At 34.1% G+C, this 21,932-nt stretch overlaps 2 protein-coding genes across 2 annotated transcripts in view; one reads left to right on the top strand and one right to left on the bottom strand.

Moving 5' to 3' along the window:
• Nucleotides 1-4,479: 4,479 nt before the first annotated feature.
• On the bottom strand, nt 4,480-11,985 carry LOC138697817 (transmembrane 7 superfamily member 3-like). The gene is made up of 8 exons (XM_069823348.1): nt 11,750-11,985; nt 11,295-11,639; nt 10,865-11,136; nt 10,472-10,643; nt 10,214-10,381; nt 8,379-8,531; nt 7,675-7,935; nt 4,480-6,360 (listed from the first exon to the last, which is right to left on the bottom strand). Exons 1-8 carry the CDS (start codon nt 11,850-11,852, stop codon nt 6,053-6,055), a joined length of 1,782 nt encoding a protein of 593 aa, XP_069679449.1. The 5' UTR covers nt 11,853-11,985; the 3' UTR covers nt 4,480-6,052.
• Nucleotides 11,986-12,030: 45 nt separating this feature from the next.
• LOC138697816 (ankyrin repeat and SAM domain-containing protein 1A) overlaps nt 12,031-21,932 on the top strand; it is a 598,611-nt gene continuing 588,709 nt past the window's right edge. Inside the window, exon 1 of the mRNA XM_069823347.1 lies at nt 12,031-12,248. Within this exon, the coding sequence (XP_069679448.1) occupies nt 12,145-12,248 (104 nt within the window). The 5' untranslated portion in view covers nt 12,031-12,144. The remainder of the gene's footprint in view (nt 12,249-21,932) is intronic.

Below are 21,932 nucleotides of genomic sequence, written 5' to 3'. Positions count from 1 at the left end.
GGCAATATATTTCGTTCGTTCCTCAGCCACGTCAGTATCAGTATCTACTAGTTATCGTCGCCTGTCATATTTTTATCTTTAGAGGTAATCAGTATCGTCCTGCAGAGTCCCCCATTTTAGAAACAAAATTGTCACTGATAGATCAGCATAATGTAGGAATGTCTCGGTGGTCATACTTGGAAGCATTGATAGAAACCAAACGTTTGAGAGTTCGAACAGATCATCTAATTTAAACGTACTGACCACTGACCTTATGAAGATGTAATGATAAAAATTGCGGTAGTGATTCCCATAAAATTCATATTATCAACAGTAATCTCACTAGAGATTTTGATTTAATTGACTATTACACGAATAGAAGAAATTATATAAAGATTAGAAGAAATAAAGTACTCTAATACAATAAAATATTATTTGACTTACTAGAATTCTATTTCACTAATGTTAGTTTCACCAAAACGTTTGAACGGAGCCGCCATTTTCAGTCGACTATCTATGCGGTAAACAAATGACGATCGCAAAACATGTTTTATAGTACCGTAAAGAATTTGCATTTTTAAATGTTGGCAAACAAAGGAACAAATGCTAGAGAAGTGATAAAAATAAACAAAAACTAGGGAAGTGATAAAATTGTAGGACAAACAGCCGTGATTGGTTGAAACGCGTCCTTTCGTACCTTTTTATTGGTCAGAAGTAGTATGACGTAGTAAAACTGTTGTAGTGTTTAAGACCAGAGAAATCTATTTTTTTTTAAAGTACGCAAGTAATGCTATTCGATTCTATGATAATAGAATTATTTTCTTCGTCACAATTCCAAAAGCCATAGCAAGCATTCTTTTAAATGTTATCCACTTCCTGTATTGACCAGTTTTATGTGTAGCCTATACGATTTCCGTTTGCGCTAGTGTTACTTTTTTGCGAGATGGGTTTATGACCGTGAATAGAAATGAAATTTCTCACACTAAAATAGTTCATTAGGTAAGAATGCAAGTTCCCAGTCCAACATAAAGAATAGCGCATAATGTACTTAAAATTTTAAACAATTGTTTCAACTCACTCTTGTGTCTAGAATGTAATAATCTAGTGTCTTTTGCACAGGGTGCGAGTCATTATTTTTTATGAGGGAGGGGCGATAGAATCCTAGATAGAGAATCCATACATAAAATTATTATCTTCATTCGATACTGCTCAACGCTTGGTCGCACTGAGTTGCTTGCCTTGCATCTCGATCGTTATAATAATTATATCCCTGAGCAGGCTTAAGATTGTGTAATTCCTGAGTTATTGATTGTTGTCAGCTTGCCGTTGATGATAATACATCAATATATGTTAATATGAATTTATGAGAGGGGGGATAAGTTTCCAACAGGGGAGAAATCCCTCCCCCCGTTAATTCGCACCCTGCTTTTGCGTAATGATGAGTTATTTGAAACGTTGACTCTAATTTTGAATCTGATTTTGAAAACAAAAACTTACCGGTATTTTTTTATATGAAGTCAACACTGCAATTCATTCCATATCTTCCAGTTCTTTGGAGTTGACATTAACTGTATAGGCCTACGTTCTGCCTATAGAATTATAGTTATAATTGTTACACAAAAAATAAGTGTATTTCTCGGACAAAACTGATTTAAATTTATAATGCTAACGATAACTTGCAGACTCGAAATTTGTTTTGAAGTGAAGAGGGACTAAGATTGTATTTCACAAGTAGTTTTATTTGTTATCGAATGTTGCAGTTCCGCAGCTATGAATATTATAAGATGGTGGCAAAGAGAGGGGGGTAAATAACTTTTGCCGGCGATGTACAGGCAGAAAGTAAGTGAAGCCTTCGAACCTTCGTTACTGTGGCAACAATGCGCAACATCGAAGCCATCATCAACTGATCACAAAAATATAAAATCACATTGCAGGCCTAATCAAATTCGGCAACAAAAAGCTGTTGTTGCAATATGTAAAACAATCATTTGTTACGAATTTGGAGAACGAGTGAGTAATGACGTGTGTAGGCTATGTACTGCACATGCGCAAACGTGCTTCTGTAGAACGATGTAGAATGACTTCCGAGTAGTTAATAGTACATATTAAGAGAGTTGTTAGCTATCGAGAACAGTTAATATTTTGTGATAATATTCAAGACAAGGATATATCGTGTTTGTAGTTAGTATGTTACTTTATATTCTACACAAAACCTAAAATTTAGCCTAAAACTTAACGTAATAACACGTAGGACCAAATTAAAATTACGTAATATACTTCAAGATTAAACTTGGCACTGTATAGCAGATCTTACAGCAAAACATTAAAGTAGAAGAGCCTGTGAAAATGATAATTATACCTACAAGTATCCTATATGATGCCCCAGTAACGGAAGTTCATTGCTGCGTGAATTTCCACGAAGTTCTCGAAATGCTTCACTTGAAACTACAATCTGTACCTTGAATTGTTTTTAAATAAAATAATACCTTAGCTAATAAATGTCTGTAGTAAATGTCGCAATTTTTCTAGTTCCTATCTCGATATGTTTTGCAACAAATTCAAGAGAGTGGTAAATAATGTTACCGTCATATAATGAATATTCTTTTAAGTAAAAAAAGAGAAAAGGACTACACCCTGCCATTTCAGTTTCATTTGTTCATTTATAATCTGGGCCAAAACTCTTACTCAGTCCAGATAACTCCCCAACTAATACATAAATGTTGTGAATAATGATGACTTTGTTGCTGTGATTATGTATAATGATAATTAAACACATTACTTATGATTGTTTTAGTGTGTAGAACTAATGTGGGATAAATAAAAAAGATTCCAAAGTTCATATGGTCTGTTATTTTTTATAGCTTTTACTGGTTTATTTTGCACGACAATGCCTTCTTCAATCTCTTAACTGCAGTACACATAGAAAAACACTATTCAGTAATAGGTTCACTTTGGGCCATTTTTATACCTTTTGCTTCTGAGCTCAGTTCAAGTTGTCTGTCTTAGGGTACGACATATGTACATGTTGGAATGACGATAAATGATAAGAGAAACAGCAATGCTATATCAGAGAGAAGCTTGCATTGTTATTGAAGTGTGCATACTAGACTAACAATAAAAGTGATGAAAAAGAAAAATTACATTTTCTTCGCTCTTATCATTCACATGATCTCTGATTAAGATCATATTAATCTGCATAATGACTGTTGGTTATCACTATATCCGAGTATCAATCGAGTTATGATTATTTCGGCATATTAAATGAATAAATTATGGATCAGTTGTGTATTTATTTGTAGTACGTTATCGGATAGAAGAAACAATCACATCACAATGAATTTAGTATATTAGATAAGCTTCGGAATGAAATATGGGTTCAATTTTATACTTATTTAAGTTATATTAACCTTGAACCTAGCAGCTGATATTTTCTATATATCTTCTTTCATTAAGTGGATGTATATAATATCTCCTACTGATAAATCAATATGTTTCCTTCCTGCATTCTTGTTGCTCCGATATGAACACTTGAATCTTTGATATACCAAAGCATCACTAAGTCGTTTCTTGTTGCTCCAACATGTACGGTATGTACCCTTATACTGAGCCATTTCTTTTCAGGTGTCATTAATGTAAGAGGAAGTGACGGAAAAACGTAGATATCAATACTAGTGCTACATTTATAAGCATATTACATCAATAAGAATGACAGTTCTTTGCAATATATTATAGTTTTAAGTTTTAAAAGTGCAATTTTTATTGAATTTTTTCCATTTCATCTACGTTATTTATTCTCTGTACTCTTATATCTTACTAAAACGAAAGATGAATTGTAGCTGACAAAGAAAAGAGCCGTTTTGAGGTAAAAGAGATTAAAAAAAATTTCTCTAACATAGGCAGGATTCGAACCCAAGACTCTATATGTATTATAAATTGTTTACTGATTAAATTAGCTTATATGTTTTCCAACACTTTATTCGATCAAACTATTATAGTTGCAAATGTCTAATAACAGTCTTTAACTTATCACAACTTTATTATTATTATTTTTTTCAGATGTATCATTCATATCTTGCGTGTTCCTTCAGCTCACTGCCAAGGCCAACATGAGTTGTTTTTTTTTGGGTAAATACTTAAATTCGTTTGTTACTAACATGACTCAAAGAAGAAGATAGTTTACCTTTTAGGTTATGTTCATATCTAACCACTTATCTTGTTACCATCTGTTGTTTTAACTATGTATTATTTTCAGATCTTGATTCTCTTAAGGATCACTGTATTAACAATTGTGAATAACCGACTGAAAGCTAACAATTTCCTAGTAATTACTTCACAATATCAGTTTTCATATCCTTAAATGTAGCATTAATGAAGCAAACTTACACTTCACTTCTATGTATTTAATATCATGAATCGATTTATACATAAATACTTGCCATACAGCAGTTTCCAATAAAATAGTTTACATGCTGCATGGGAATGTAAATAAAAAATACGAAAACAAATTGATAACATTTATTTTATTTTTCAAATATAATACAATAAATTGACAACCAAAAAATAAAACAGCTTCAAATACCAAAGCCAAATTAGCTACAAAGATAAATATATCTCTATAAGTTCCTCTTTCTGAACAAGATAGGGAGACATTGTGTGTAATCAAAACAATTCATAAAATATTAGCATAGCTCAGTCTTGCAAATATTTTCAAAACAGTATATCATATTTCAGTGCTCAAACCTTCTGAATGAGAGTTCAAAACAAGAGAACGCTAAAGGCACACAACAGAAATTTTCAGTCTTACAAACTGATATACTTGATTCAAACATTGGTGCATCTCTAACAAATGTGCATCAACTTGCAATGGATTAGAAAGCAAAGTATGAAAGCGCTTTAGGAGGAGAGTACTTTACAAACATGCGTCTTTACTTATTTTATTACAGCTTGCAAAATATTGACCTTCATTACTGAAGTAGAGAAAAATCACAATCTAAGCTCTAAAAATTAAAAATAATTAATATAATTATGCTTTTGATTGAAATTTGTATATTGAAATCCTATTAAGATTTAATTCGAATATTACTAAATTTTATGAGGCCGAAAGGGAAAGAACTTTAAAAAATCTACTTCTTAAATACCTGTCCCATGTGATAAAACTGGGGACCATTCATGTTCCATGTTGAAATTTACCACGTCACAGATCATAATGCATGGCATTCACATTGTAAGTTCCTAAATCAATTTTATTTTACATCCATTTTACTAGAGATTACTAATACAAGTCCATGTGATAACAAAACTTAAAATACTATGATATGATTAAAAGAACTTTAAGTTACAATTATTATCATTCAGTCTAAAAAAGACTATTCTTATTAATGGTCTCCTACATGAAAACCTGAAAGATCGTAATAGCACCAAGAAAGATAATCTGGATGAATCGATGGACAGGGCACAGGATTGCATAAAATACTACTAAACACAATGATTCTTTGAATTTCTACACATAACTTCTAAAGTTTTTCTTTGTATTCAAAATCAAAATAGCTAGCAGAATTAATTAATTCGAAATGAATATGGAATGTGATGAAGTCAAAATAATAATAATAAATAAATATGTTAATATACTATTAAAATAAGAGTGATTATTTTATCTATGATGTCTGATGTATAATGAAAATCACTCGGTGAAAAATTTCAATTAAGGATGAATCATATTTGTTTATCATGTAATTACGAATGTTTGTGTGTCAGCATGGACTTCAGAAATGGGAAGAAATTCTTCGTATGAGCCAACAATTAGAGAACAGTGTAATGGGCAAGTATACTAACAATAACCTCATAGAAGTTTTCAATGTTATTGTGATGGGCATTGTATTTTTTTAAATACAAACACATTATACACAAATAATAAAATTACTGAACATGGTAAAAATATATTACACATAAAACAAGTACAAAAACAGGAATGCCTATACCTTACTGCTAAATGAAACAATTTAAGTTAACAAAATCTGTAAAGCTATAAACCAAAATTAAATATAACTACATAAGCTGGAATGCTGCTAGGTATTTAAGAAGTTCGCCAGATTTTCAAGAAAGACAAATACTTAAAAGGACGATGGGGTGATTCAAAGACGTCATCACTGCTCCTGCTGGTTGTAATGTAAGGGATTCGAATTGGAGGAACATCGGCATCAATGAGCAATGGTGTTTGCTCTGTCGGGACGTTGGAAGTTGGTGTGAACCGGCTTCTTCTGAATCGTTCTCTGTACCTCAAGAATGGAGGAGGGGGGAAAGGCGGCTTCCCTCGCTGCTTGTACCATTGGATAGTGATGCCAACTGCAGCAAGTGCAATCCAAAGAATGCACAAAACCGTATCTGCAATTGACATACAGCACATATTTAAATGACCAGGTGCGACCGATGAATAGCATGACAGCAAAATGCCAAGAGTTATAGAGGATACTAGAATTTTTTTTAAAGAAAACATGTAATACTGACAATGACAGTGACTTTATGACGTAAATATAATAATATGAGTCATAGCGAGAACTTTCGGAAAAAATGATTAATTATTGAAATGTTTACATCTTAAAGGGCCCAACAAAATGTCAGACAAGGCAACTGGCCAAGTAATTTCTGTAAAGCACAATTATTTTCCTATTTTTGGACCTCATTTTAATTCCTAAATTATGTAATTACTCACATTATTGCGTCTATTACATTCTTTTTGTTTGCTATGAATGAGTGAGGTTCTAGTACTGCACAAATCTTGTGTGATGAGTGCATTTGTTTATATCACAAACTGACTGAACAGTTCTTTACACATTGGATAGCAATAACAGAATTTTCTGCTGTATCTTGATTTACTGAAACATCAGCATATCTGCATATTGCTACTGAATTATATGCTTATGGAAAAGAAGTCATGGTATTTAATCACCACTAAAACATAAAATATCATTTAATTTCTTACAAGATATTTTAAAGAAAAAAAATCTCTTTTATTGTCAGATGTCTTACATAAAACTTGCCCTGTCCAGTTTATCGTGTATTCTTCTAAACTACCTGTAATATGACTTAACCTCAACCCGCCCATATCGTTATTACAAAACTACCAACTATGACAGAGGTTATCCACTAAATATTGACTGTAGTAACATTTAAATTTTATGTGATATTTATTTAAAAAAAATCAGAAGTCAAATTCATTTGGTATTCCTTGGTAATAACATCAATTTCATATGACTGATAATTTCATACATCATTTACATATACAAATTCTCTGTAAGAAATGCTGTCCTTTGTGGGTGAAAATGTATCAGTAACTTATTGCCATCTCTTAAATATTCTATTTCAATCTATATTACAGGGTGAAGTACCTTGCGAAACCTATGTCTCGTGGTTTTATAACAATAAAAAGTACTTTTCTTAAAATCATTTCATATTGTTTATATCAGACACTTAATATCACAAATAAATAATGAAAGTGAAATTTACAGAATCTACCACTAAAAAAAGCTACTATTTAATATGAATTTTGTGGTAAAACAGAACTGTCTACTTGTCTTAAAGTCCAAATACAGTAATTTCTATATACCAAGATTAATGAAGAATTTTTTTGCGAACTAAGACTTCATATCCTATATACTAGTACTAAGCTAAATAAAGTTTAGTCTATTGCAAACATACCTTTCACTTGAAATGGAGGATCCACAATTGCCATTCTGAATTGTTTCACTGTGGCCCTTCTGATAATGTTAACAATTATGTATTTCAGATTGGATCCGATGTAGTGATCAATTGGAATAATAACTGCATATGCTCCAAGAACAGCGCATGAAATCATATTTGCTTTTTGTATGAGAGAAAGGAAGAGTATCGGTACTACCATTACAACACAAGCGAAAACCATCCAAAAATTGAAATCATTTTTTAATACATCCACATCTCCTGAAAATGAAGTTGATGCAATTAGCAAACAAAAGGTAACTCATTTTGCTGATTAAAACTGCATAAAAATTACTCTCTATTTTATTAAAATTTTAATATTTGTTCATTAGTGAAGCAGTGCTATTCATGCGTGATTTAAAAACAAACTTCATGCCGGAATAATGTAGTTTTTAGCTTGAAGTAATAGTATTAATTTTTTTTTTGGAAATGTAATTAAATATAATTTTGAAACAGGAGCATTTAGTCAACAATATACTTCATTTATTAAAAACACAGATACACTGGAGTTGTTACGAAGTTGGTTTATATCTAAATATTCAAGAGAATAAAACAAGATAAATCACTTGAAAAGAAATGAAGCAGGGGAAAAAAAAAAGTCCAGAATTCTTTGTCTCATACGAAATATTTTGCAACACACACATTATGTAATTTAGTAAACATACCTAGCCAGGCATAGGCTCCAATACTAGCAACCACGAAACCAAGTGTTATGGTGGCCAAGAGAACTGAACACACTGGTATTCCATAGCAACACCATAAACCCAGCCAAAGTATTCCAAAACACAGACCCATAATCACTGATATCACTGTGATCACTGAAATTACAAAAGGAAAATGGAGGAAACAAAAAACAAATAATTTAGTATCATTACTACTCTACTGTTGTTAAATGAAATCTCAACAGTAATCAAAGTGAAATAGCTTAAATTACTTTCACTACATCATATAATTTTGTGCAAAAAGAAAATTATCAAATATAACTGTATTATGTCAATAATATGGGACTCAGTATAAATTTCTGCCGCTCACCATTTATAGCAACACAATAATAATTACCATTTCTTTCTTTGGCACAAATATGTGCAAAATCTTAAAAGTATCCGATGGAAACAGCAGCAATCTGATCCTTACTAGACAGTTACATAAGGTTACCAACAGTTGTATATACAACATTACTTTTTTTACACTAATATGGAAACATTTGTCTCGCGCCGAGCATCGTGGTCTAAGATGTCATGCCTGAACTTGCATTTACAGAATGAGTGGTGGTTCGAGTCCTCATGGGGGAAGAACTTCCTCATTAAATTTCGGCCAGTGTATGACACAGGTGCCCATCCAGTATCATGAAGAATTTTGGGAGTTACAATAAGTAGTAAAATCCAGTTCCACGAACCAGGTATAATGGCTGGAGGGATCATCATGGTAACTACATGATACCTCCATACTGGTTGCATGCACGTGAGGCCAGCAGTTTGATGGTAGGTGTTGGCCCTCTATGGGTTGTCATTCCCGGGATTAATAAAGCTACATTTAGTGGTCTTCCTCTTTACAATACATACACTGAATCGATAAATGATACGTTATGGACATTTATATATAAAATTGATTTCTTATTAGAGGAACTAAGTAGGTCTATATTTAATTACTTCAGAAAAATTTTGCACAAAATGAAGTAAAAACTTCATATTTGTAACCAATTCAAAATCAATACTAGGGTGTAGTAGGGAAATGGTGAAACAAATGACATATATAGGCCTACTGATCTAGGAAGTATTGTTATTTTTAAAAATTGTAATCTATAAATAATTTTGCCTAAGGCAGAATACAAGAGGCTTAACATTTTAACTGCTCAAACACGAGCAAATATATTATAAACAGACCTACCATAGTAGCATTTAGTAGACACAATACTTCATTTATTAAAAACACAGAAACACTGGAGTTGTTACAAAATCGGTTTAAAATACCTAAATGTTCAAGAGAATAAAACAAGATAAATCCTTTGAAAAGAAATTGAAGCAGACAAAAAGTTCAGAATTCTTAGTCTAATACGAAATATTTTGCAACAGTCGATGTTATGTAATTTAGATTTCTTATCAGAAGAATTATGTTTACCTCAGAAAAAAATGAGCACAAAATGAAGTATAAACTTCACATCGGTAACTGAAGCAAAGGAAAATCAATACTATAGTTAGGAAGTGAAGGGCAAACAAATGGCATATGTACTGATCTAGGAAGTACTAAGTCGTTTTCATAAACTGTATCTAATGTATAAACAATTTTGTCTAAGACAGGATAGAAGAGGCTTAACATTTACAGTGCTTAAACACGAAAAAATGCATAATGAATAGTCCTATCACAAGTAGGTCTATAAAAAGAAAAACAGAAGAAATAACTAATACAGAAATATAAATATCATGTTCATAATTTAAGTGACTTAACCTAATATTGTATATAACAGTTGAATAATTCCCACTACAAAGTAGAAATTCCTTACCTGATCCACTGTATGTAGTTAGTAATGCAATTAATATATAGGAAACAAGACCTCCTGATAGAAAACCAAGCAAGAACATCTCTGTTTTGAAAAACTGGTGACCATAAACACAAACAAAAAAGCCCATGAAGAATATTGTAGCACACAAAACTTTGGAGAATGTAGTATCTGAAACAAAAACAAGGCGATAAGGTTAGTTTTTTTTTATATATATATATTTTTTTATTTTATCATGCTTCATGAAGTTGAAACACTCACTCAGAACGTCACAAGAATCTGTCCAGTAAACTGTGTTGCACGCATAAGTGAAGGCCGGCACATATGCAGCTGCTGTTTTTCCATACTTGGCGACAATACCATACACGGATCCAGTACCAGGATAAGCACTATATGAACGTCGCATGGGGGAACCCTCCATCGGCTCCGGAACCTGAATATCACGTAGATTATATTAAAAAAATTTGTTTTAAACTTTAGCTCTTCTCATATTAGTCTGAGGTTACTGCAACTCACAATTGCATAGCCCTAAGAAACTGTAATTATCTCAACCAACAGTAATTTGGTCACATTAAAAGTACGTGAATTAAATAATCACTATATACACTGGGGCCAGACACCTTCACAATGAAATAACACAGATAATAATCCTACCTTTCTTCCATTTATCTGAATATCTTCAACAGTCATCATCTTCAAAAGGGCATTAAAATAAGTTTCATCTGTGAAATCCCGCTCTGGTAAGTACATATGATACATTTCATGATTCACAAGATGAGCTTCACAGGGCTGTGCAGGTTTATCATATGGCTGAGGTGGAGAGGCTGGTTGACTGTCCACTATCACCATGGCATTGGTAAATCTCATTATCTGATATGGTGCAGTTTTGACTGAGAATTCCATATTACATCCACCGGGGATCGGAGCTAATTATTAAACGAATAAAATACAAAAAACATACAATGCAATTAAATCTGATGTTAGTAACAACAAATGTCAGAATAGTTAGGTTATAGGCCATTAAATTTGAGTGAAAACATATTTTTGTCATTAACTTAGGTTATAGTTAAGATTAATTACTCACCTTCATCACCATATCCTTGTATAGTAATAAGAACAGACACATTTGTTCCTTCATTTCCGTTTATAATGTAGAATTTTGCACCACTCTGGTCTTTATCAATTTGTTCCACCAAGCCTAGATTTGTACCATTTGCGTAAAAGTGTCGATTCAAGACATCATAATACGACAACGTGACATTGAACTGGAATGCATGAGCTTGCACAATTATGAAACTTATTTTATCCGGGATATTGACAACATTTAAAGTTAATGTGCTAATGGCAGGGAGTTGTCTCATATTCTTAACTATATGCCCCGGTTGGAACGAAACATTATAATCTGCGAGCGATACATTCAGCTCTCCATCTGGAAGAGACAGAAAGTAATTTAAATCAGAAGCATATAAAGATAATGAGTAAGCACTGTCCATTTCCTGAGTCGCCACGTAAAAATGTCAAACAGAAATATTTACTTGCCTCGAATGACAACACTACAATCCCCACTGTACAGTAAACCCAACACACATACGAAACATAATGCTATCGTAGTAAGGATGGAGTGAAGCGTAGTAAGTGTCATAACTGTTACATATATCTGCACACTACAGAACTAAAACAATACATTCATCCTCGGAGACGCGGCTTACAGATAACATTTTTCATAGGTTTACTGTATACACATGTCAAGTAGCTACGCCATAACTGGAGTAGCACTTCATTTATTTTCAGTTCTAAAGCCTGCCGTTGGAGAGCGCACTAGTCGCTTCAATATGGTGGCGATGGATCAATGAAATTTGTGATAGAGTAGTTCTAGTGTAAATTGTGTATTTAAGTAATGTATTTTACTAGAATTTTGTGTGAGTAAATGGGCCATGGGCAAAGACCAAGAGCTGTTGGAAGCAGCAAGAAATGGAAATATTCCTGTTGTGGAGAAAATACTCAGTCAACGAGCGAAGAGGAGTGGCCCACTTGCAAGGTAAATTCATTCAACATTATTTTAACATAATTTTTCTTGGAAAGTAACACAAAATGCTTGACTTTCTTGCTGTATATGGTTCGAAATTTTAAGATCGTGCCTTGTTTTGTGTAAAATAATTGGAGACATATGGTTAATAATTAGTGAAATATATTCATGAACCATAGCAGAAGTATAGATGACAGGTGTTCAAATTGCCAGTGTTGTCATATGTCATAATCATAATTAGTGTTTTCGGTAGTCGTGAAATTAGTGTGATATTTAAACTCAGAACTGACAGTATATACATAGACATTAAGTGTTATTTGCAGGTGAAACTCTATACTTTTTCAGTATGTTTATTGTATCTGTTATCTACATTGATGATGAAATCAACAGTTATCAGTATTTTTCTTCGGTAGTATCGGTAATAAGAGCGTCGTATTTCATATAACACACACACAAGAATAAAAAGTAATAGGTGGCTTAAATTAGTTTGTTGTGTTATGTAATCCATGTATAGTTTCTTGTAACTTGCCTACAGCTGTTATGTGTAGGCCTACAGTATTTTAGGTACGTCTACTGCTAGAATGTATACACTGTACGCAGTGCTGTAGTTGGAAACAAATTTTAGGGGGTACTGTTGAAATCTCCTTGGTCAGAGTAGACTCTGTATGGACTCCTACTGCACTTCTTTTCCAAGGTTACTTCATCATGCAGAAGATCCCAGCCACAATTGCACATAAGGCAAGAAATTAAACGCTGACGCTGATGGCCCAACACTTTTTGGGAACAAAAGTCTAGGAACTCATTTACTGCAAGAGTATTCCTTTTCTTAGTACAGATATCGTTCATTACAGTAATGCTTATTCACATTCTTTAGTTGAAATTGGAATAGAATCTATAATATGTAACTGGACTCAAGATTCATGAACGCATGAAAAGTAACAATATTTCCCACTTATAGCGAACTGCTAGCATTACATCTGAGCGAGTTTTAAAAGTAGCGAATCAGTGCAGCAAAATTCTTGAGGCGCCACATAATAAAATTAGTGTTATGCGAAGGCATCTACGCAAGTTTTGAAATTAGAGAATCATTGTAGCAGATTTCTTGAGGCTCCATGCCATAAAGTTAGTGTTAATTATAGAAATAAGTTACACGGCGGCATGTAAGCTTGAGATTAACAAATCACAAGCAGTCTACTCGTGAAGTGCCAGACCTTGTTTCGATAAAACAACGAATGTACAAGCATTTAAGCAAAGGATACGAGATGCCAGCCGCTACTTTTATGCCAGATATCAAAATCAAAATGTTTTTCAAATAGCTAATATCCTCCATTTCAAAGTATATTAAAGACTTTAAACATAATTTTATTAATATATTTTCGAGTATATAATTTATTCCGGTACGGCAACAGCGAGTTTTTATTTTAGACAGTAGGCTTACTGCGTACCATCCTGTACCGGCCCAGCTATAGCACTGGCTGTATGTAAATTAACTGATGGCTCTGACTTCATATTGCAACCGAAAATATTTTTATACATGTGTTAGTACATCTATTTATTACTATTATATTTTTCTCATTGCAGTTAAAATTTCTTCATCTATATGCTTTTGTGTGCTTAACAAAGGTTTTTTTATAGAAAAAAATGTGTCACTCTTGGTTTGACAAGTTGTTTTGAAGTACCGGCAAGCTATAGTTATAAAATTGAGGAGGAATTTTATATATGTGATCAGTAACTAACCTATGAAACTGTTGGCTGTTTTAAAATATACTTAGGCCTACAGTACTTTCAATAAATCACCCATCTTAATGTTTCCAACAGGATAATGACAACATGAAGTCCATTGTAGTCTTCTAAAATTCCTTAACAGCTTAACTTTTAATAATCAACTCATTTTTACAATCTTGATGATTACTGAAGATTGAAATTCTAGTATTTTATAAGTTCAGTTGACTTATTTCTCATAGGTTGATCTAATCACATGCACAAGGTCAGTTCTGGAGTGCTTGGGAAAAGTGACATAAGTCAGTTCCCACAAAAATTTTTTATTAATTTATTGACAACTTACGGAACATCTGCTCGTTTGAGAAAAGAGACAGAAGTATTTCTCAAAATTATAATAATTTATACAGAAGAAAATCAAATCGGCATAATTAAACCAGTGTGAAGACAGTTTTTTCCTTCTTCTGTAAAATTAACATTTTTGACTTGTGCCACTTTTCCCGAGCACTACAGAGTTAGGACGGTCATGTTTTTAGACTGAAACAGTTTCCATTTACGAAATCCTGTAGTATTTAACAGTTTCTATGTTTTCGCTTATTAATGAATACTATATTCTAAATGAAAATATTATACTGACTATCTGTTGACAGGTCTTGTGTTGTTGACTTGGAATATTGATGTGTCTTTATTCTGAACTGAACTTGCATGAATATTACAGGATACATGGAAAGAATTATTCAGTTTTGAACATTAATTCGTATTCGTACGTTTATATGAATCTATCGTGTTGTGTGGGTTATGGCAGATAAGAATGATTACTTAGGCGTACTGATAAAGTTAGGTGACGAAGACACTCCTAAAAACATGTTTGGTGCTTCTTGTTTTCCTGATATTTATTGAATGTTGTTTATTTTTAATATCTTTTTAGACTGTAAGTGGAAATGAGAGTCAAACGTGATATTTAAAATTAGTTTTATGTACGTACATATTCGCCTATTGGTTACGCAATTATTAGACCTGTACAGAACCACCGGCGTAGCTCAGTCGACAGAGGCGTTTGCCTTCAGATATGGAGCTGAGTTCGGGCGTGGGTTCGATTCCCGCATGGGCTGATTACCCGTTTGGATTTCTCCGAGTTTTTCCCCAACCGTAAGGCAAATGTCAGGTAATCTATGGTGAATTCTCGGCCTCATCTCGCCAAATACCACTAATTCAAGCAATTATTGTATGTATAATAAGAGGTTTATTATCACAAAGATTTTGATTCCCATATATTCTATTCCTAATCTTTTTAGGAGGAATATCAGTACTATTTATTTACGTAACAAGACTAGCATCAAACGAAATATTTTCCATCGAATTAATATTCTTAATGATGTTCCTACTATACCTGATCAGACACCAAAAATGAAATATGAAGTTCCAATATCCTTGTGATGTGTTGAGAATATTCATCGTTGCAAAGTTGGAATTACTTTCACAAATTCTATTGACGCTAAGTAACCTAGTCATTGATACAACATCGTCAAATAAACGACTAAAAAAAAAAGAACTATACAGGATGGTTAAGAAATACGAAAAAAAAAACACTTCAGATAAGATCTCAAAGTTTATGAGTTTTTATTTTAGTAACAGACCGTGGCAGACCGTGGTAGTTGGTTAAGTGGTGTTTGATCCAAGAGATATGGCCAGAGTGCTAAGTATGTGTAATGACACGATTTATAATCATCTACCCTCAGGGGCTCTTTAGCCTATTTCGTCTTCATTGGTGAAATAACTATGAAACAATATTAGACATTCATCATATGTAGCGAAACACTCTGGCCATGTGGTTAGCACAGCGTAAAGTGTCACCTCTGGACACAGATAATATATACTTATTCTATAGGCCTACATATGGTAGGGACATGAATCTTAACCCTCCTAGCAGGAATCCAATTCTTGTCCGACGACTATACTTAATACTGTATATATTTGCATAATTAGGAATTATGCAGCAAAATTGTAATTAATCTGTTTCATTCGTTCACTTATGCTTTATACGATGACCGAAGAAAAAGCGAATCTGTTTGAGTTTGCGCATTCTCGAGGAGAGTCTGCACGAAAATTGCTGACGTCAGCTGTTGGCCCATTCCTCGGTCAGACTGTGAGATTTCTGTAGACGACTTGCTTTCGAGCAGCAATCCTTTTTAAGCGCTATGTCAGCTGTATGTTGAGTTAATATGCTGTCGAAATCTACTAGGATTCCTGCCCACGGGCAAACATAATCCTAAGGGTTTGTTAGCCTTGAAAAGATAACATAATAATGAGCAAACAAGGAAATTGAGAAGGAATTATGGCCGGAGATTTATTAGCTCAACTAATGGGTGTAGTTTTTTCCTCCTGAAATGGAAATAATCTTGGCAGCACGATATACAGAGTGTGTGCTTCTGAGAGAGAAAGAGGATGTACAGACGAGGGTGGGTTATTACCCCCGCAGGAAGGCATCGAATTTATTAGGCAATATTTCTTTCGTATAACGAGTAGTAGCATTCAGTTTTCACGCTCAAGGAGAGAATATGAAACTTTTTATAGCCACTCATTGTTCAAATTATAATAAAATGTATATAAACTTTGAATGGAATATTTAATTTCTTCAGAAGTGCTTAATATTTTCATATCCGTATTCTCCCTCTCCTTCTTTGAATGAGACAACACTAGACTTTTTATATAAAAATCCACGATGCAAGGTAATCAAACTGATATTGGAAACAGAGGAACATTGAATACCGAAGGGACTTTCGATTGAATGGAAAGAATTCGTATAGAACTGCAGGAGACGAGTTGTATCATTTTCCTTTCTAGCGGCGACGCATATATCACGCCCGAGCCTTGAACCTGATACCGCTACACTGCGAGCACTCTTCGTGTAATCGATTTCACAGTCTACCGAACCAACCTAGCCCTTGTTGTCACATCATCACTACAAATTATCACTTCCCTGAACAGGCTGCGCTAAAATGAATTAATACTTGGTATTCGAATTAATTAACCGGCAGTGATATACGCGACGGCTAAGGCACTGCTTTAATGTTGTGTGAAAACCACGGTCTTGTGTTCGAGTCCTGTCTGGCACAGATGCCAGTGTGATATCGTGTATTGTCTTAAATGGAGACACGGTGCTCTGAAATTTCTGCCATATGGCCTTCTAAAAATGTACCAGGTTCCGACACAGTTCAAGGCTTGTATGTGCCATTGAAAAAACGTAATGTCTTCCGCAGTGGCAGTATACTATACGTAACGACTAAGACATTATTACTTTATCATTGCGTGAAAACCATGTGTTCGAATCGTGTGTAGAGAAACTTGCCTTGTATTATTTTAAATTCAGGCACGGTGCTATGAAATTCCTGCCATATGGCCTTCTAAAAATGTATCAGGTTCCGATAAAGTTCAAGGCTGTAAGTGCCATGAAAAAACGTAATAAGTCTGCCGCAATGTACGTAATGACCTAATGACTAAGACATTACTTTAATATGCATGTAAACCGGGGGTGGACAAATCTCAGGCGCCAGGTCGCCTGAAATTTGTTTGTGACACCTGTTTTTTTTTTATCGAGTTTAGGATTTTTTAACACCGATTTCTTTTATGTTGCTACAATCAATACTTAATATTAACGAAAGCTATCGTAGAAAGAAGTTCGAGTGTGTAATATGTTTTATTTATTAATTATAATACTGTTTTCGTTTCTTTTTTTTTTCTTGTACTAGCTCGATGAGAGCTCTATAGTGTTCTTTTGACCCTGTTGACCCTCTATAGGGCTTTAATTTAATTTGTATTATTTTCATCAGCGTTTGTATTTATTTTTTGTATTTATATGTGCTATTTGGTAGGATGGAAGAAAAGGCCTTATGGCCTTAATCCTGTCAGATTAAATAAATAAATAAATAAGTAAATAAATAAATAAATAAATAAATGAGTGAATGAATAAATAAATAAGTAAATAAATAAATAAATAAATAAGTAAATAAATAAATAAATAATTAATTAACTAAGTAAATAAGTAAATAAATAAATAAATAAGTGAGCGAGCAAATAAATAAATAAACAAATAAACAAATAAATAAATAAATAAATAATATATTTTAGCAACTGTATGTTTATTTTAGGCTGAATGGTTTTCTCATTGCATGTGTGTATAAAATATGGTGACTTCAGAAAAAAAAAAAAAGGCGCTGGCACCCGAAAATTTTGGAGTTTTGTCTATTCCCGTTCGAATTCTGTTGTTTAGTCAACTGTCCGAAGACAGGTCTGAACCTTACAAGTGATACAAAAAAGCACCACTTATGAGGCAACTAGGCCAGGAGATAATGGAGTATGGTGGTCAGTTCCTTTCCCCCTCCATTGCATAAATCACCGATTAGCTACATGTTACACTACTCAGACTTCAGATGCATACAGATGCCAGAACCTCAATCAGAGGAGGATCGAATCCTATATAGAACTGATTATTTATTTCATGTAATGCGTGATGTTCTGCACCGTTTTAAACGAAGACAAGACTTGATGCAACTCCGATCACGTGCCTTGCTGAAGTTATAATTAGCATGCCATGAAAAAATGGATTAAAATTAATTTTTCGGATATACGCAAGTGCTAAGACTTTGCTTTAACTTTACGCGGAAGCCACGGCCGCGGTTTTCAATCCCGCATAAAACATGATTATTCGTCTTATGTTGTCTTAGGTCAAGGACGTGTGTCTTACCCTAGATCATATATATATATATATATACATACCAGATAGGTCGGCCTTATAGGCTTTGACGTTAACAACTTTTGTCAGGTTTACTACGCATCCATCTAGTTGTTACATAAGGAGTCACGTCATAATTCCCATTTGAATTGCATTAGCGACTGTACTGCCATCTTGTGTTCGTTTACGGCGGACGTGTGGCGATCCTGGCGGTTGTTCTCTTTAAAGTGCAAACGATTTTAATATAGCGATGACCTATCTGTTACATATATGATTAGGGTCTCACTCAATATTCTGAAAGTCTTGTTATTTTTAATAAATTATTTAACAATGCTGTATCAACTGCTAGGCTATTTAGCGTACATGGAATTTTTGATAGTGATATTAGACCGAGGATTCGCCATGGAATTACCTGACATTCGCCTTACATTCGGGAAAACGTTGTAAAAAAACTCAACCAGATAATCAGTTCAAGAGGGACTCGAACTCAGCTCCAACGCAGTCTCGGATCAGTACCGCCTGAGCTAGGCTAGTGGCTCCTCGATATTTGCTCAACTAAAATTTGTCACATCTCGGAAAGTTCACATAGAATTTAAGTAATTGGCTGCGGTGCGCACAATGGCTCGGAGTCAGCTTTAAGATATTGTATGGTGATCGACGCCTTGCTGAACCGTTACTTGAAAATCACAATGAATCAGCCTAAAAATATGTCAGTTGTGAAATATCCTAAAACTTTGGCAACTACTCTTGAATGTTATTTCAAATCCGTTTAAAGGTGACTCAGTTTTTAATAGCAGAAGGCTCTGGGTACTCGCCATACAGCTCTGATTTGTAACTATGTGACTTCCATTTGTTAGGACTCTTAAAGATTTCTCTCAAGGAATACAGATTCCGCACATATGATGAAGTGAAAGCCGCAGTGCTGAAATGGTTCAAGGTGAAACCAAAGTATTTTTTCGCTGACATCACCCTACACACTTGGGCGTCTGTGTAAATGCATATGAAGTCTTCTTTTAAGGAAACCTAGGTACTGCAGCATTCATGTATAGAGCTGATGGTATTCGGCGCCTTTCCGTACAAAGGGAAGCCTTTGTGAATGCCTACGGAAACTTATTCTAAGGAAACCTACTGCAGCGTTCATGTATCTAGCTGACTGTATTCGGCGCCTTCCCATGTAGAAGGAAGCCTTTGTGATTGCCTGTGGAGAATTTTTCTAAGGAAACCTACTGCATTCATATTATATCCAGCTGAAAGTATCCGATGCTTCCTCATTTATTGGACTCCTGTATGCATGCTTATAGAGACTTTTTCTAAGGAAATCTACTGCTTGTGTATATATTTAAACATTCATTCATTGTGCTCTGCCCGAGGGCAGGTCTTTCACTGCAAACCCAGCATTCTCCAATCTTTCCTATTTTCTGCCTTCCTCTTAGTCTCCACATATGATCCATGTATCTTAATGTTGTCTATCTATCATCTTACATCTTCTTCTGTCATTCACATTTCTTCCGCTCACAATTATTCCTTCCAGTGAATCCATCAGTAGGCAGTTTCTTCTTAGCCAGTAACCCAGCCAATTCCTTTTTCTCTTCCTGATCAGTTTCAGCATTTTTCTGTCTGTCAATTTCACATGTTCCATTCTTCTCCATATTCACATTTCAAATGCTTTCAATCGTTTGTCCTCACTTCGTCGTAATGTCCATGTTTCTACTCCATATAATGCCACACTCTACACACAACACTTCACTAGCCTCTTCCTTAGTTCTTTTCTAGAAGTCCGCAGAAGATGTTCATTTTTCTATTTAAAGCTTCCTTTACCATTGCTATCCTCCTTTTGACTTCCTGACAACAGCTCATGTTACTAATTATATACACCCAAATTATCTGAAGCTGTCCATTTGTTCCATTGCCTTATTTCGAATTCGCAAGTTTACCTTCTTTAGTTTTCTTCCGATGTTTTTCTATAATGTCTATCATATCTCTTATGCATCTAATGAATAAATTTATAAATAGACTCGAAGGAGCTTTATTTTCTCATGCCTCCTCAGAATTAATGTTTCTGTAACTGAATTAAATTATCTGGGAAGCTGATGTGAACGAAAATGCGGTTTTAATAGACTGGGGTGTTGGCTATGTTAAGACTGCTGCTAAAAGGTGTTAGGTAAACCGTGACTTTGGCATTCTATACCCCTTTCAATGAAAGGGGTAGTGTAATGCACGAGTCATCAAATATTTACAATCATTGTTGACGGATTCCAGTATCGATCCGTATGCTTGCAAGGTGTGACACTTTTATACCTACGTCAGTCCAGTGCAAGACTTGATTATTTTGTGGAAGCAGTGGAGGTTCAGCCATTACTACTCTATTTCGTGGGAATAATGGAAATGGGGCCTTGGGTTTCGACAGAGCACGCGAGAATTTATATAGGTCACGCCAAATAACTCCGCTGTGCTGTTATTAATTCGTCTTTCGTGATCTATGCCTGTAGTTTAAACTGCTGTACAATATCTGAATACCACAGATTTATGTATCAATTACCTCACTCAACTATTTTCAAATTATTTTATAGGATTTAAGTGAAAATCATAATCTGGGAGACGATTCTTTGCAACTTTCAGCTTTAAATATCCTAGATCAAGAAAACTTTTCCACTGATGTAGATAAGGCGCAAGGAGCTGGTTTGCTGATCCAGACCTGCTCTTATATATGGGTTCTCCCGCGTGGGCTGATTACCTGGTTTGAGGTTTTCTGAGCTTTTTCCCAACTGTAAAGCGAATGTTAGGTAATCCGTGGCGAAGCCTCGCTAAAATACTATCTCGCAGCCACCTGTTTGTCGACTCTATAATGTTCTTGCAATTAATACAGTACCACTAAATAAGCATAAAAAGTGAGGGTATTTGAGAAAATCCCTATGATTGCCTGTAATGTCAGTTCAGAAATTAGAGCAATAGAATTAGGATAAATAAATATAGTCTGCTGTAAGATGTGTGTCTAAAGAACGAAATAAAATAACATGAATATCACTCAACCTTTTAATAATAATAATAATAATAATAATAATAATAATAATAATAATAATGGTTTATTTAACCTGGCAGAGTTAAGGCCATACGGCCTTCTCTAACACTCAACCAGGAGTAAAACTGCGTTACAAAAAACACTACAAATTTACAAAGTACACTACAATTTTACACACAAAACTGAATAAGATAATAATATAATATAAACAACAAGTAAGTAGATC

The sequence above is a fragment of the Periplaneta americana genome, chromosome 4 (assembly GCF_040183065.1).
Source record: "Periplaneta americana isolate PAMFEO1 chromosome 4, P.americana_PAMFEO1_priV1, whole genome shotgun sequence".
Taxonomy (NCBI): Eukaryota; Metazoa; Arthropoda; class Insecta; order Blattodea; family Blattidae; genus Periplaneta; species Periplaneta americana.
The sequence above is the reverse complement of the archived record's forward strand: the minus strand, read 5'-3'. Positions and strand labels throughout refer to the sequence as shown.